The 14,255-nt window shown below is 35.0% G+C and overlaps 1 protein-coding gene across 49 annotated transcripts in view; it reads left to right on the forward strand.

Moving 5' to 3' along the window:
• The window catches only part of RIMS2 (regulating synaptic membrane exocytosis 2), a 612,947-nt gene that overhangs the window by 470,638 nt on the left and 128,054 nt on the right, over positions 1 to 14,255 (forward strand). For 19 of the 49 annotated variants that reach the window (XM_058698768.1, XM_058698770.1, XM_058698754.1 and 16 more), the window contains 2 exons: positions 7,395 to 7,567; positions 8,452 to 8,703. The exons of 12 other annotated variants lie outside the window; for them this stretch is intronic. In XM_058698768.1, coding sequence (XP_058554751.1) covers positions 7,395 to 7,567; positions 8,452 to 8,703 — 425 coding nt within the window. The remainder of the gene's footprint in view (positions 1 to 7,394; positions 7,568 to 8,451; positions 8,704 to 14,255) is intronic. 18 more of the 49 variants (XM_058698807.1, XM_058698778.1, XM_058698784.1 and 15 more) reach the window with 1 other exon arrangement.

Below are 14,255 nucleotides of genomic sequence, written 5' to 3' on the forward strand. Positions count from 1 at the left end.
GTCTGAAAATATTTTTACTGACACAGAACAAAACGAGTGGTATACCATTCAGGTTTGCATTCACATGTTTGTAACAAAAAAAAGCCTGACAAGAGAATCTGAAGAAATCCAAACAGCAGCCCACGGCTGATACTGCTGTTTAAGGAGCCAAACTTCCCGTTCCCTGTTCTTAGTGTAGGACATTCATGCTCGCTGTCACAGAATGACTGCTGCGCCCCTCTGCCCATGTTTAAACTCTAATCAGAAAAAAAAAAAAAAGAGGGAAAAGCAAATGGCCACCCCAGCTGAGTCAGCCCACTATAATCAGAAAAGTAGTAGCTCTTTCCAACCCCAGTCCCTGGTTCCTGCTTACCTCACAGTGACCAGACCCAAGTCAAATGATCACCCTAGCTACAAGGAATCCTGGAAAATGAAGTTGTTTGTTTTTGTTCTTGTTGTTGGACTACTGAAATAAATCTGGATTCTTTTAGTAAAGAACAAAAAAAGAGAAAGAATATTGGTAGGCGTTCAGCAGCAACTGAGACCAATATATAGGTATGGTAAACTTGAGTTACCTACATGAAAGGCCAGAAACCCATTCGTATACTTCTAATAGCTAAATATCCAGATATTTGTTACCGTAAAATTAGTAAGTGATATTTCTTGACTAATTAGAATGGACAATATTGAAGAAGGAGAAGTCAAAGATAACTTACACATTTTCTATGTTTTAGTTCAATATTGAGCCTATTATAGGAGATGGGAGATACATGAATAGTTGGTTTGGGGCGAAAGAGAATAAATTTGGTTTTGGCCACATGAATTTGATGTACCTGCAAAACAGCATATGCACAATGCCCCGGAAATAACTGGAAATACAGGTCTGAAGCTTGGGAGATAAGTGAGAGCAGATGATAAGGATTTATTAGTCATTATGTGGTAATGAAAATGCATAGATAATGGATTGGATCATCCTGGGGGGAGGGGGGGGAGATATTCATAGTGAAAAGAAAAGGCTAACAATCAAAATTTGTTTGTTGAAAATATAATTTAAAATCAGGTCAGGGAATATGAAGCTGGCAAAGGAGATTAAGAAGGAATAGGAATAGTGAGGGAGACTGGTGAGAAACCATGAGTGACGGTATCTGAGAAGACATTTATGGAAACATTTCAGAAGGAGAGAGGGCTTCAATAATACTAGATGTGACAGCAAAATCAAGCAAGAAGAAAACTAAAGACACTACCGGCTGGTAAATTAGGATATTATTGATCGTTTTGTTTGTTTTTAAGAACAATTTCAGTAAACAGTAGATTAGAATGGGTGAAGAGTTATGGATTCTGAGGAAGAAAGTGATAAATGCATTTGTTAAGGGCAAAAACATGAGTTCTGTAGCTACCTGAGATCTGTAAACCTGGAATTTCATTGCAGAACTGGCATTTCCGTTTCTAAAACTTATGAGAAGTTAATGGAAATAAATAACAGGTGATGAGATCAGCTGATTGCTAATAGATACAGAGCTCCCCCAGAGCTCTAAATTAAGAGAGTCATAATTGACTACTAGCAATAATTCCTTCTCTACAAATTCTCCAGGAAAAATTATTAAGCTTACAAGTTTTCCTGAGACCAAAAGACACCTGGCTCCTTGGTATGTTTTGGCTTATAGGCTAACGGCTACTCTTTTTATTATTACAGTTTTTTCCCTTAAGCTCTTTTTGCTGTTCCATCTTTCACAAGATTTCCCTGGATGAGTAATTGTACAGATAGGACATCTTATTGCCCCTACTCATTGTCTCCAGATTAATCTCAGGGAATCATACAAACAATGCATGTATTTCTAAACCCCATGCTTGGTAGTATACACCAAATCTGCACTTGGTAATTTAGTAACTTGAAATCAGCCATAGTGGGAGTATTTGTTCCTCAGAAATTAGCAAACTCTGTAAATCAGAACTCTTGGATACCTGGTTGTTAACCATATGTCAGTGCACCACTGCCTATACCCACCATGGAGAATAAAGGGTCAGGTGACTAAACTCTATTCAGCTATTACCACAGTATTTTATACTCTGACTTGATGCTTCATACTGGAGGTAATACTCTAGGATACAGTCCAGATAAAACAACCATTCCATTCATTTTTACTCATTAAACATTTATTGAGTTGCTACTATATGCCAGGCAAGGATCTAGATAATGGGGATACATACTAAAATATTAAGACAGTTATTCTCAGAGATTTTAAATCTAGCAAGATAGATAGGTAGATCATTATGTGTGTGGGGGGGAGAGAGATACACACGTGATAAAACTGTGAGAAAAGCATGAGGAAAGTAGCTCATGAACACACAGGGCAGTAACTAATTCTCCTTGAAGGAATTAAGGAAGAGTTTTCTAGTGGGAATTTCATTTGCCGAATATTATTTACAAGGCTGAATCTTAAATTAGCCTTCAATTTTCTGTAGCTTTTCCTCACTTCCTTCTCCCTCTCAAGTGTGGACCTTATCATGCAATACTCTCTTGAGGAGTCCTATCTACACAAAATTATCTCTAGTAGATTTTTACACAGTGCAACATTCAAATCAAGCGCCAATAAGAGCCTTAGCTAGGATAAAAGGAAAATTATCTGGAAGTAGCTCCTCAAAGGGAGAGTCCCTGCAGTTGTGGTACTTATCAAGAAACAACAGGACTCTCTTTGAATTATGATCTGAAATCCTATAAAAATCGGTTAGTGCAAAGGATAGCATCTTCTTGCTGACATGATTATTTTATTGACCACAGTGCGAAGACTCCCCGTGCTCTGTTCTTGTCTCCTCTAGCCCCCAAGACTGGTGTCAAGAGCCCTGTCCAGAACTTCAGCTTCTCTGTGTTCCAAAGATTTTGTTTGCCCTATTTTTTCCCAATCTTATGATCTACTCTGAATGTGATATCAATATTCCTCCCACTATTTCTTGATGACATAAAACATTTTTTCTTCAAACTTGGACTTTTTTAGTGCCTGGTATTTTGCAATAACCAATCCTTGGACTAGATTTTTAGACAACATGGCAGTTTTCTGGTAACAAGCAATGTTCAAAGGAACTCATAATCCCACCCCTGTGTTTTGTGCAAGAAGTTCACGTACAAAGCTCAAATAACATGAGTTGGTGAAATGGCTGTTAGAGAAATCAAACTAGGAAATTACCTAATCTAAGAGCTTCCAATAAGTATACTGGAAAAATGAAAATCTTATTTTAGAAATTTGAATTTACTTTTTTCTCAAAAATATTATTCTAAAATTTTAATAATAACTTTCCTTTTAATAGAGCTTTGATGATATGCTATTACTTTCCACTAATGTTAGATAAATAGGGAGGACATTAACTTTTCTAGGCCACTTAGGAACTCTTTAGAGTCTGGAACATCCTGAAGAATAATAGTTTCCTGTAAATTTTTCTGGTTCATGATGTGCTTAATAGTAATGTACAAAACATCAAAATGCTGTCGGGAAAAGCTTCCTTACTCTCTTCCAAGATTTTAATGATCCCAATCAGGGCACAATTTTCAGCTGAGATTGTACAATCCTATGCAATAAATCTTCTTTGTTTTCGTTCCATTAAAGAGAATGATGAGCATATCATCCATTGTTCATCTGTCAGCTGTAAACTAATACATGCTAATCGTTGAAAACATTTTTTATTGTATAGTGCCAAGACAACACCAACCATTTTCTAAAGAAATGAACTTATTTGCATTCATAACTACCTTGGTACAATAATAATGTAGCTGCTTCTATCTCACTGTTAAATTATAAACTTTTGTTTACCATACTTTAGGAAAAGAAAAAATATAGTTAGGAAATTGTTTTAAAAAATGAATTGTTTTAAAAGTTAACTCTAGTATTAGGTCATTTATTACTTTGATTTCTGGGGGGGTTTGGAGTTGTATGTATATATGAAGATATTATATTCTAAGTATATTCAAAATATGTTCTTCTGAAGTTTTATTTATAAAAATATTTTTCCCATTATTTCTCACTTTCTGTATTTCTCATTCTGTTTATCATATGTAAACTTGTAATGGAAACTTGAGCCATACCCCAAAGGTAAACATATCAGTTGCTTAGAAGTAGACAGAGAAATGCACTTAATGCAAGCCTTGAGAAGGTAGTAGAATCATCATCAAACTAGAGCTTTGACTAATTTGCATACTTTCTTTATATAAACTTTTCCATTCATTGTCTTTTTATTTAATGACTTTCTGCTTAGGCACTGGAAATGAGCAGTTGCTATGTGCTAAGCGCACTACTGAGTATTTTAAATATATCATGTCTCTTCCTCCTCACAAAAATCCTTACAAAGGGATTTATCCTTATCTTACTGGTATGAAAACTAAGGCATAGAGTTTAATTAAATTAAATCTTTGACTCTTAGGTGCTAAAAGAGTTACAAGAATAAGGAAGATATTATCCTGGCCTTCAGGAGCTTATATTCTAGTAAAGGGTATGAAAATTAGACATGAACACACTTACCATACACACACGTACCCCTTTAACATGAAGTAGCATGTTGAATTCTATAAAAGCATAAAACTATAATATAGTATGTGGAAACTTATCTTTCCCTAAATTTTTCATTTCCAAAATTTTAGCTGAGCAAACTAGATTATCTAAGAGGTCTTAACCAAATATACGTGCAGTGTACCCCACGTGTTTTTTTTTAACCAAATTCTTAAGCCTTAGGCTAGCCTGTATGCACCTATGAATCATAGCAACAGAAGCAAAAGTCATGACAACTTAAAAAGACAAAGGTTAGAGTAGGCAAAGTCAGAATCCTAACTAGTGAAATACGAAAGTCGAGTAAAATGTAGGTTTCAGAAATGAAGGCATAGCAATCAGACAAGAACCAATCAGGGAGACAGGGGATACACAGGAACAAGTTGGCTTTGGATATCAAATGAAATACTAGAAACAAATATTAAAAATGTGGCATCTTCTGTGTCAGTCAAGAAGTGTCATGTATTTCCTGCCGAGATAAAGCTATTTCTTTCTCATCCTGTAGTTGGGAATCAGCAGTTGCTGGTAAGATCATGGGATGTGGATGAAGCTGGTCAAATGGGGAAGGTGAGACCTGAGGACATACTAGGAGTCAGTGGAAAAGTTTGCTTTAATATTTAATTTTTTTATAAACATATGTTCTGAAATGAATCTCTTGAACATATGTAGAAATGATTATATTCTTATTTTGGCTTAGAGCAGTCTTAAAATAATGTATTGATTGTTGGTTCTACCCAATATTTTTTTCAGTGAAGATGTACCTGGAATTGATACTGAAACAGTATTCAACTACTATCTAATCATCATCACCATCATCGTCATCATCATTTGTCATTTATTAAACACTTGTTCTATGTTGATATTGTGCCAAGTGTTTTTTACATACATTATCTTAATCCTTGCAGCAAACCTAGGAAATGGGTACAGCGGTCTGTATTTTAACACATACAGAACTGGGACTTACAGAAGCAGTTGGCCCAAGATTACAAACTTAATAATTTGTGAGGCCAAAATTCAGATCAACAATTCAGTCTCACTCCAAAGCGTGTGCTCTTAGTACCTTATTATTTCTCACCACCTCCTATAGTTAAAATTTAGGGTTTTTCATCTGCTTTCAGTACATTTTTGTGTGCACTGGCTAACTTAGATAATGTTGGATCCACCCATTGAAATGTTATTCTACACAATGGCTGAAAACACTGTCACTTAAATTAAATTGTTTTTACTATTTTAAAGTGGCTTCAGTTTGAAAAAGATATCGTGGACCAAATGTTCTCCAAATAAATTCACTGTAAATAAGTAATTACCTTTAAAATCAACATGAGGTTTCTATTTACACAGATACTTCCTGAAAACAAGGCAGCAAGTTTTGCAGAACTTAAGTGTGTATGTTTTTTGATACGTGAGAGTTTATCCAACAAAGTGGGAAGTTAAAAGGGACTAAGAAAGGCCAGTATCTCACCTAATTTGAATGTATATTTCTAGATTAAGGATTTGGTTATTAAAATTTTATGGAGCCTTAAAAATAATTCCCTTATTTTACATTTGAAGAAAAGGATCAGTTATTAACTCAAAAATATATAACTAGACACAGAGAGATACTGGGGGGAAAAGAATCCAGATCATTTGAATCTGATTTAATGTTTATACTATACCCTATTGCCATTCAATTTATCTTAGCCAGAATGTTTATATCTCTCTAATATTTGCAGTGAATTGTTATTCTTACAGGATGGTTTATTAGGTAAAGATTCTTCAAATCACAGTAAATTGTTTATATAAGATAATCATCTTTCTAAGGCTTTGTGAAATTTGCTAGTGTCTATGCTTAGAATAATCTCCATTGCAAAACTGACCAAATAAGGATGTTTCAACATTATGTTTGAAGTACATATAACTAAATAAAACTCTATTAGCAGATATTCTCTTAACCCATTAATAGCCATCAGTTAGTAATGATACAGCTATAATACTGTATTTATTTGTATTATTAGATAGCAGACATGCATTATTTCTAATTTTCAAAACCCCAAAAGGAAGATATTATCCCTGTTATTTTATAAACAGACTTTTAAAGATTAAATAATTTGCTCAAGTTTACCTAGCTAGTAAGAGTTTTTCTCACTCCAGGTTTTCCAGACTCCAAAGTCTATTCTTTTTTACACCCCAAATGTCATTACCATAAAGCATTTATGATGGTTTTCAACTTACCAGAATATTTGAACACCCATGACACCCTGCATGCTGGCTGGGTCAGATAACTATTCGGTTATTTCAATTCCAGGAAGTTTGAACTATTGTAAATAATAATGACTTTTCTAGTATTTCTAGGATTCATCAAAATTCCAGCAACCACCCAAAAATTCAGCTCTCTTTTTTCTTGGCTTTCCGTTCAAAAGTTAGTGCTTTAATAATTAGATTTTACATTATCTCTAGGTTTTCAGTGAAGCATAATGGATTTCAGAGAACATTGATGGCTACTAAAATTGGTCTTTATAAGTTACAATGGCAACCTTATCACACTTTTTTTTTTCAAATTTTGTACAGAATAAAACAATTCTGCTTCCTTATGTTATGTTTATTTCCCAGATTTCACCTAAATGTTCTTCCCCGGGGCCATTGCTATTGTGAAACTGTTTTAATGGCCTTGGGGGGGGGGGGGGAGGTGAAAATGCTCTAATTGCCTTTGCTAAAAACAAGGGTTTCATATAAATTGAATTTTTCTTTTAGGATAATTGCCATTCACTTTTGTTTTCTATGCCACTGAGTGGGGTTTTGCAGTATCCTCTGTGGACAATTAAAGTGCTGAAGTAGGAGAAGCTAATAATTGCTTTGCGCAGTAATACTGACAACCTCTGCGTGTTTGTCCATCTGTGTTAACAGTACCGATCAGGATGGGATCCTCATAGAGGGGCAGATAATATTTCCACTAAATCTTCGGACAGTGATGTAAGTGATATATCCGCGGTTTCCAGGACTAGCAGTGCTTCTCGTTTCAGTAGCACAAGCTACATGTCCGTCCAATCAGAACGGCCAAGAGGAAACAAGAAAATCAGGTGAGTAAGGGGATTTTGGCAGGAAATTCTTTTCAACATATTTTAGGTCTTTGATTTTCTTTGGGTCAACATAAAATCATTTCCTTCGAAAGGTTAATACGTGTCATGAAGACAGGAAGAACTTCTGAACATACCGCTTTGTATTATATTTTGGTCTATATTCAGACTACTGGCACAGAGAAGTTTTATAGAACATATAACATTTTTCTTCCTAGACTACTTGGTATGATATCATTAGTTCTTTTTTTCATGTTTGCTATTCAGAAAGTAATTGTGTTACTATTCTGTCTTTACTGAAATGAAAGTGATGGGTAAGTGAAGACTTGGATTTTTTAATGTTCCAAGGAATATGAAAAATGATATTTTGGAGGGCTTTTTACCTAGCTGAATATACTTCCATGATTCAGAATACATAAGAATATTACCTTTTTAGTAGGATGGTCTCCCATTCTCCTGACACCATTATGAGGGCATGGGAAATTCCTCAGCCTCTCAAGAAAATTTGTAAATGTAGCATATGTTACTATAATTCTCACTTATCACCTGACCTATAGATTTGATGGGCACCTAAGCTAATTTATTTCTTTACTCCCATTACATCAGAAAAAAAATCTATAATGGAGACCACCACCTTTTTCCGTGCAACTTTGTGACAGGAAAATATGCTATAAAAACAATTATGACTAAGTGTTGCTTACACAGTGCTTGCTTCTGGTATACACTGGAAAGAAAAGTATTCAATGTTTAAAAGATGTAGTTTTTATTTATGTTTTTAGTAGTTTTCATTACATTTCTGTTTAATTTCATGTGCATTTTTTTTTCTTGACTTTTTCTTTCTTGTTTGTGTTTATTTGCATGCCTTCGATTTGTGTTGCTTTCAAAAGGCCAAAGGGAGTAGAAGAGGGAGGGCAAGAAGGGGATAAACACGAAGAGATAGTTCATGAGGAGGAAGAGGTAAAGCAAGAAAGACTTAATGAGAATGAGAAAGGGACAGAGATCACAAAAACAAGTAATAAGGAGAAAAACAGAGAATCAGGAGACGAGGAAAAAGCACAAGATATACCTGAGCAAGGGAAAGAAAAAGAACAGTGGAATAAAGAGGATTTGCAAAGACGATTTTCACAAGATGATGACAGGTAAAATTTGCTTATTTTTGTAGACACTTACCATTAGTAATGTAGCCTTTTGTCCTAGTTCTAAAGACTATTTTGCCATTTACATTTGGTTTATTTTCTTGTGTTTTATCTATTTAGCTTCTAATACAACGAATTCATATATTGCAAATTATTATCAAATAGATTGACTAATGAAACAGCCTTTAATTTATATCCACTAACTCTGAGGGTCTGGTTTATTCAATTTTCTTTATGACCGGCTGAATCAAATGTAAATTTCCCTTAGTTCCTTTAGCGTTAATTGCTGCATATCTTCTCCATTTGTAGAGTCGAAATTTTTAAAATGAGATTCTGAAGGGCCTGAAAAAACTTAGCCTACTTCATAAAAAATATTATACACTGGAAACAAACTTTTAAAACGTTTGGCAAATTTGCTAGTAGAACGTAAGCTTTATTTGGTCTCTGGCTCCCTTGCTTCTTCTTAGTTTTCTGGTGGGTTCTAGCCTAGTTTTGAACACTGAGGAAGATTGCGAATCAGGGGCAGTGCTCTTTGATACTCTGAAAAGAAAGGCTAGATGCCCCAGGGTTTATTAGAAAGCAAACACGTTGGGTTAAGTCCCTCTAAAAATTCAGGCAGCTAGAGAAACTGCCAGAGAAGGAACTTTGGACAGGAAAGAAAGGAGGAAACATAAGCAGCAAGGTATAAAAACAACTATGTTTTCATTTTCATAACACAGGCACCAAGTGAGTCTGAAACTATCTTCACAGTACTGTACTGAAAGTCAGCACAAATACACAGTAAACCTCCTTTTTCTGCCTGAGGAGATGAGGTTTCTGTAATTACATTTCTCAGAGACCAAGAATTGCAAATCATGTCCATCTTAGAGGAGTTTGGGTTTCTAGCTGTCAATCCAGAATTTTATTTGTTAGTACATGGTTGGCTTAATAAACACACCCTGTTATAAGTCAAACTTTGCATTATTATATTTAAACGCAGTCTCATTTTGTACATACTCATGATTAATAAGAAAGATAATTGGGGCAGTTTTTTACCCCATCAGTATACAATTCAGTGGTTTAGTCTATGATACTTCACTTTTTGTCTCAGATTGGTATATTTAATTATATCTGTAATCTACGAAATTTCCTGTATAACAGATATTAAACCTAAGAGGGATCCTAAGTTTGGCATGTTGTGATTTGAGTCAAAACTAGTAATTTCAAATCTACTTCATTACTTATCTAATTTTTGATAATTACACTGGTTTGTTAAGAAAGACTTGTTTGGGGGCGCCTGGGTGGCTCAGTCGGTTAAGCGGCCGACTTCAGCTCAGGTCATGATCTCACAGTTTGTGAGTTCGAGCCCCGCGTCGGGCTCTGTGCTGACAGCTCAGAGCCTGGAGCCTGCTTCACATTCTGTGTCTCCATCTCTCTCTCTGCCCCTTCCCTGCTCATGCTCTGTCTCTCTCTGTCTCAAAAATAAACATTAAAAAAAAAAAAAAAAAAAGACTTGTTTGGCATAGGATAATTTCATCATTAGTTCACAGAGAAAAGTTTCCCAAGGTTTCCTTGGAAAATATAGACAGAGAGTTTCCTTTCCTCCAAAAGCAGAACAAAATGTAGCTCTCTACTGTGTTTCTCTTTCTACGTACTGTGTAGAGGAGAACACACAAGCCCAAAAGTCTAACATGCCTGGCTTGGTGGGCAGGGGTTTGGAGAAGATTTTAACTTTAAATTCTCAATTTTTAATATTACTTTCTCCATCATTTTCTTTAGGGAAAGAGTACATTATTTTGCAGGAGAAAGGGAAAGATGGTATATTCCTAGCAATCTGAGTCGTCAAGGCACCGAACTCAGCTTAAGTGGCTATGTAAGACTTCTGAAACTATAAACTAAAGGGAGCCAGGCTACTGTCTCTAGGGAACATATATTCTATAAGGTGGCACAAAATGTCATCTGCAATTACTTGTAGGAAACATTTGGTGTCACTAATTATTACAATGTAAGATCTTGAATTCGCTTCCATTTCTTAGAATAAAATGAACAATGTTTATTGAGAGGACATATGTCTGAGTACTCCCAGTAACATTTTGTTTTGGAAGTTGATGAACACAATCCTAGGTTGTTTAAAAAACAAACGTACGAGGGGCGCCTGGGTGGCTCAGTCGGTTAAGCGGCCAACTTCGACTCAGGTCACGATCTCACGGTCCATGAGTTCAAGCCCCGCGTCAGGCTCTGGGCCGATGGCTCGGAGCCTGGAGCCTGTTTCCGATTCTGTGTCTCCCTCTCTCGCTCTGCCCCTCCCCCGCTCATGCTCTGTCTCTCTCTGTCTCAAAAATAAATAAACGTTGGGGCGCCTGGGTGGCGCAGTCGGTTAAGCGTCCGACTTCAGCCAGGTCACGATCTCGCGGTCCGTGAGTTCGAGCCCCGCGTCAGGCTCTGGGCCGACGGCTCGGAGCCTGGAGCCTGTTTCCGGTTCTGTGTCTCCCTCTCTCTCTGCCCCTCCCCCATTCATGCTATATCTCTCTCTGTCCCAAAAATAAATAAAAAACGTTGAAAAAAAAAAATTTAAAAATAAATAAATAAATAAATAAATAAACGTTAAAAAAAAAAATTAAAAAAAAACCGTACGAGCTTACACAACATTGTTGGAAATAATCTTATTCCATAATACACCACTGACATTTTATGCCTTTTAAACAGTAATGCAAGTTTTATACAGGAAAAAAATATGACTCCAGAGTTTAAGTATTTATAACATTGTTAGAACTTAATATTAACACAGCAACTGCAATGAAGCAAATCCATTCTAGTTGCTCTTTTCATTACAGTAATTAGATATCATTGCATGATACAGAATTATGTTGTTTGTGGTCTAGTAGTCACATTAGAGGATGTCTTTTCTGAATATACAAGTAGGAAATGAATGGCAAAAAGTAAATTCAAAAAGGTTCCTTAAATATTTAAATATAAAATTTTTCAAAGTTGGTTAATAAATATATTCATATTTAGATATTTATACTCATATATGTATGTAAGCCTGATTAAGTCCCTATATCATTAATGATTTTTTGGTAAACTCTAGAAAATACAAAATTATGTTAACCGTTGAAAATATTTTTTCTCACTCTATATCCATGTGAGTATGTTCTAAATTTTATATCTGTATACATTTGCTGATTATATACCATATATATGTGGTACGCTGGCTCAGGAAAAAAAAGAAGTTTTCAGAGGCAAGGGGAAATCATTTATTCAACCAAAACTTATTCAGAAAACATCTCAAGCACTGTACTAAAAACTGGGGATAGAAATGAAATTAAGCATTTCTAAATATCTAAGCCTGAGAGTGAATCATTTTCTTAGCCTTGTGTGAGTGGACATTTAAGGATAGCTCATATCCAAAAAAAAAATGCCATCAGTATACCTAAACAAATTCACAAGCATATTTGAGGAAGGAATTTGGCACAGAAAGGAGGATATCTTTAATAAATCTGCAATGGAAGATAGAAAAAACAAATACTGAAAAGTATGGTGTTGGCAAAACCAACAATATTGGTAACTTTACAATCAAATGAGACTCATCTATTCCTCCAGGTTTTGTTCTAAGGATACAAGCCAAAAGAAAAAATTCAAGAAAGTTGTTCCCTATAAATTTTTAGTTTTCTCAGGCATGTCTATAAAGGCTGGAGAATTATAATTTCTCTTTTTAAAGAGAATGTTTTGGGGGTAGGGTCATTTTTTAAAGGAAAAAGTTTGGCATCTATTCAAATATTCATGAAGAGCTGATTTTAAGTGACTTTAGCCATCTAAATTGTCTAGCTAAAAGTTCTTATAACTTATAGAATGGCAAGCAGGATAGAATACTTGAATTCTCATCCTGACTCTGTCACATTAACCTACCTACTTGGTCTGGGCTTTTTTGCTTGTCAGTTAGAGGAATGGATGATTGACACGCCTTGCCATAGTTTACGTGAACATAGTGCACAGCCACCAGGAAAGTAAGCATCTTCTGTTAGATTGATGATTTGCCTTTATTATCTTGAGCTCAAGAGATCATTGGTTCTGTGACTAACCAACCACTAGTAGAACAAACAGCTCAACGTAAGTTTCCATCATTTGGCAGATGTTTCCAACATTTAGGTGATCAGTATTTAGTACTCCATTGATCAAGCTGACTTTTTCATTTTTCTAGAAGTATGTTTGAGTGCCAACGCATCCCATATGGCATACCATATGATGGACTGTGCCATTCTGCTTATGTATTACTGATGTCCTGTGTTTTGTTTTGTTTCTTTCTCATTAAAGCTATCTATCTTCTAGTTAATACTACTGAAATCTTAAAAGCTCCAATAACTTCTCTGTTTATTGATTGTGCATGAAAAGGAAACTTTAAAATATGTAAATACCACTCTTAGAATTTTCATTCTGTACGTTGGGGTGGGGCCCAGGAATTTGCATTTTTAAAACAAATACCCCAGGTGGTTATGATGCTATCTATCCTTTCTTTTTGGTTGCTTTTATTTCCTAATGAATTTTAAGATCAGCTTGTCAGTTGGGGGGGGGGGGGAGGAGCAGCTGAGATATTGACTAGGATTTGTTTAATTGGATTAATTTGGGGTCTATTGCCATTTTAAAATATTATCTTCCAATCTATGAGCATGAGATGTTCCATTTATTTATGTTTTCTTAACTTTCTTTCAATGATGTTTTATAGTTTTCAGTGTACACATCTTGCACTTCTTTTGTTAAATTTATTCTAAGCATTTTTTGGTGCTACTGTAAATGGAATTGTTTATTAATTTCCTTTTAGTACTGTTCATTGCTAATATATAGAAATTCAATTTATTTTTGTATATTGATCTTATATCCTACAGCCTTGCTGCATTTCAGTTATTAGCTCTAAAATATTTTTGGTAATTCCTTAGGATATTCTATATAAGAGATCGTGTCATCTGGGAATAAAGATAGTTTTACTTCTTACTTTCCAATCTAAATGTCTTTTATTTCTTTTTCTTGATTATTTGACCTGGCTAAGACCATCACTACAATGTTAAATAGAAGTGGCTCATAGGGAGTTCTTAAATGATACTGCCAGGTAGAATTACTGTGCATTAGCTGTAAATTCATTTTTGAGGATATTTTCTCCAGGGCCACTCATCCATTTTAAAAATAGTCCATGGAAAACTTTCTTTTAAAATTCTATGAATATTTCTCGTAAACAATTGATATATCTGCTTTACAGAAAACAAAACAGTGCAGCCCATTGTATGTTCTCTTTACCTAGTCTATCAGGAAGTTCAAGTTCATAGCCAAAATCTAATTCCATTCAATTTCTTGAACTACATTATATTATACATAATAATTGACAACCTCACTTTTGCCTCCTTGTTGAGGCTTTGCTTTTCTACTTCTATTTTACTATAATTTTGAGTTCTGAAACTTTTTGTTGAAACTGCCTCAAGTTATATATGGTACTAAATCTTAACCGTTTTCCTATTTTATTGTGTAGACTTTTAGAATTTGACCCCATTCCCATTCTCTTCTTCTTGAAATGCTTTTTTCTCTGAGTT

This window comes from Neofelis nebulosa, chromosome 14, assembly GCF_028018385.1.
Source record: "Neofelis nebulosa isolate mNeoNeb1 chromosome 14, mNeoNeb1.pri, whole genome shotgun sequence".
Classification (NCBI taxonomy): Eukaryota; Metazoa; Chordata; class Mammalia; order Carnivora; family Felidae; genus Neofelis; species Neofelis nebulosa.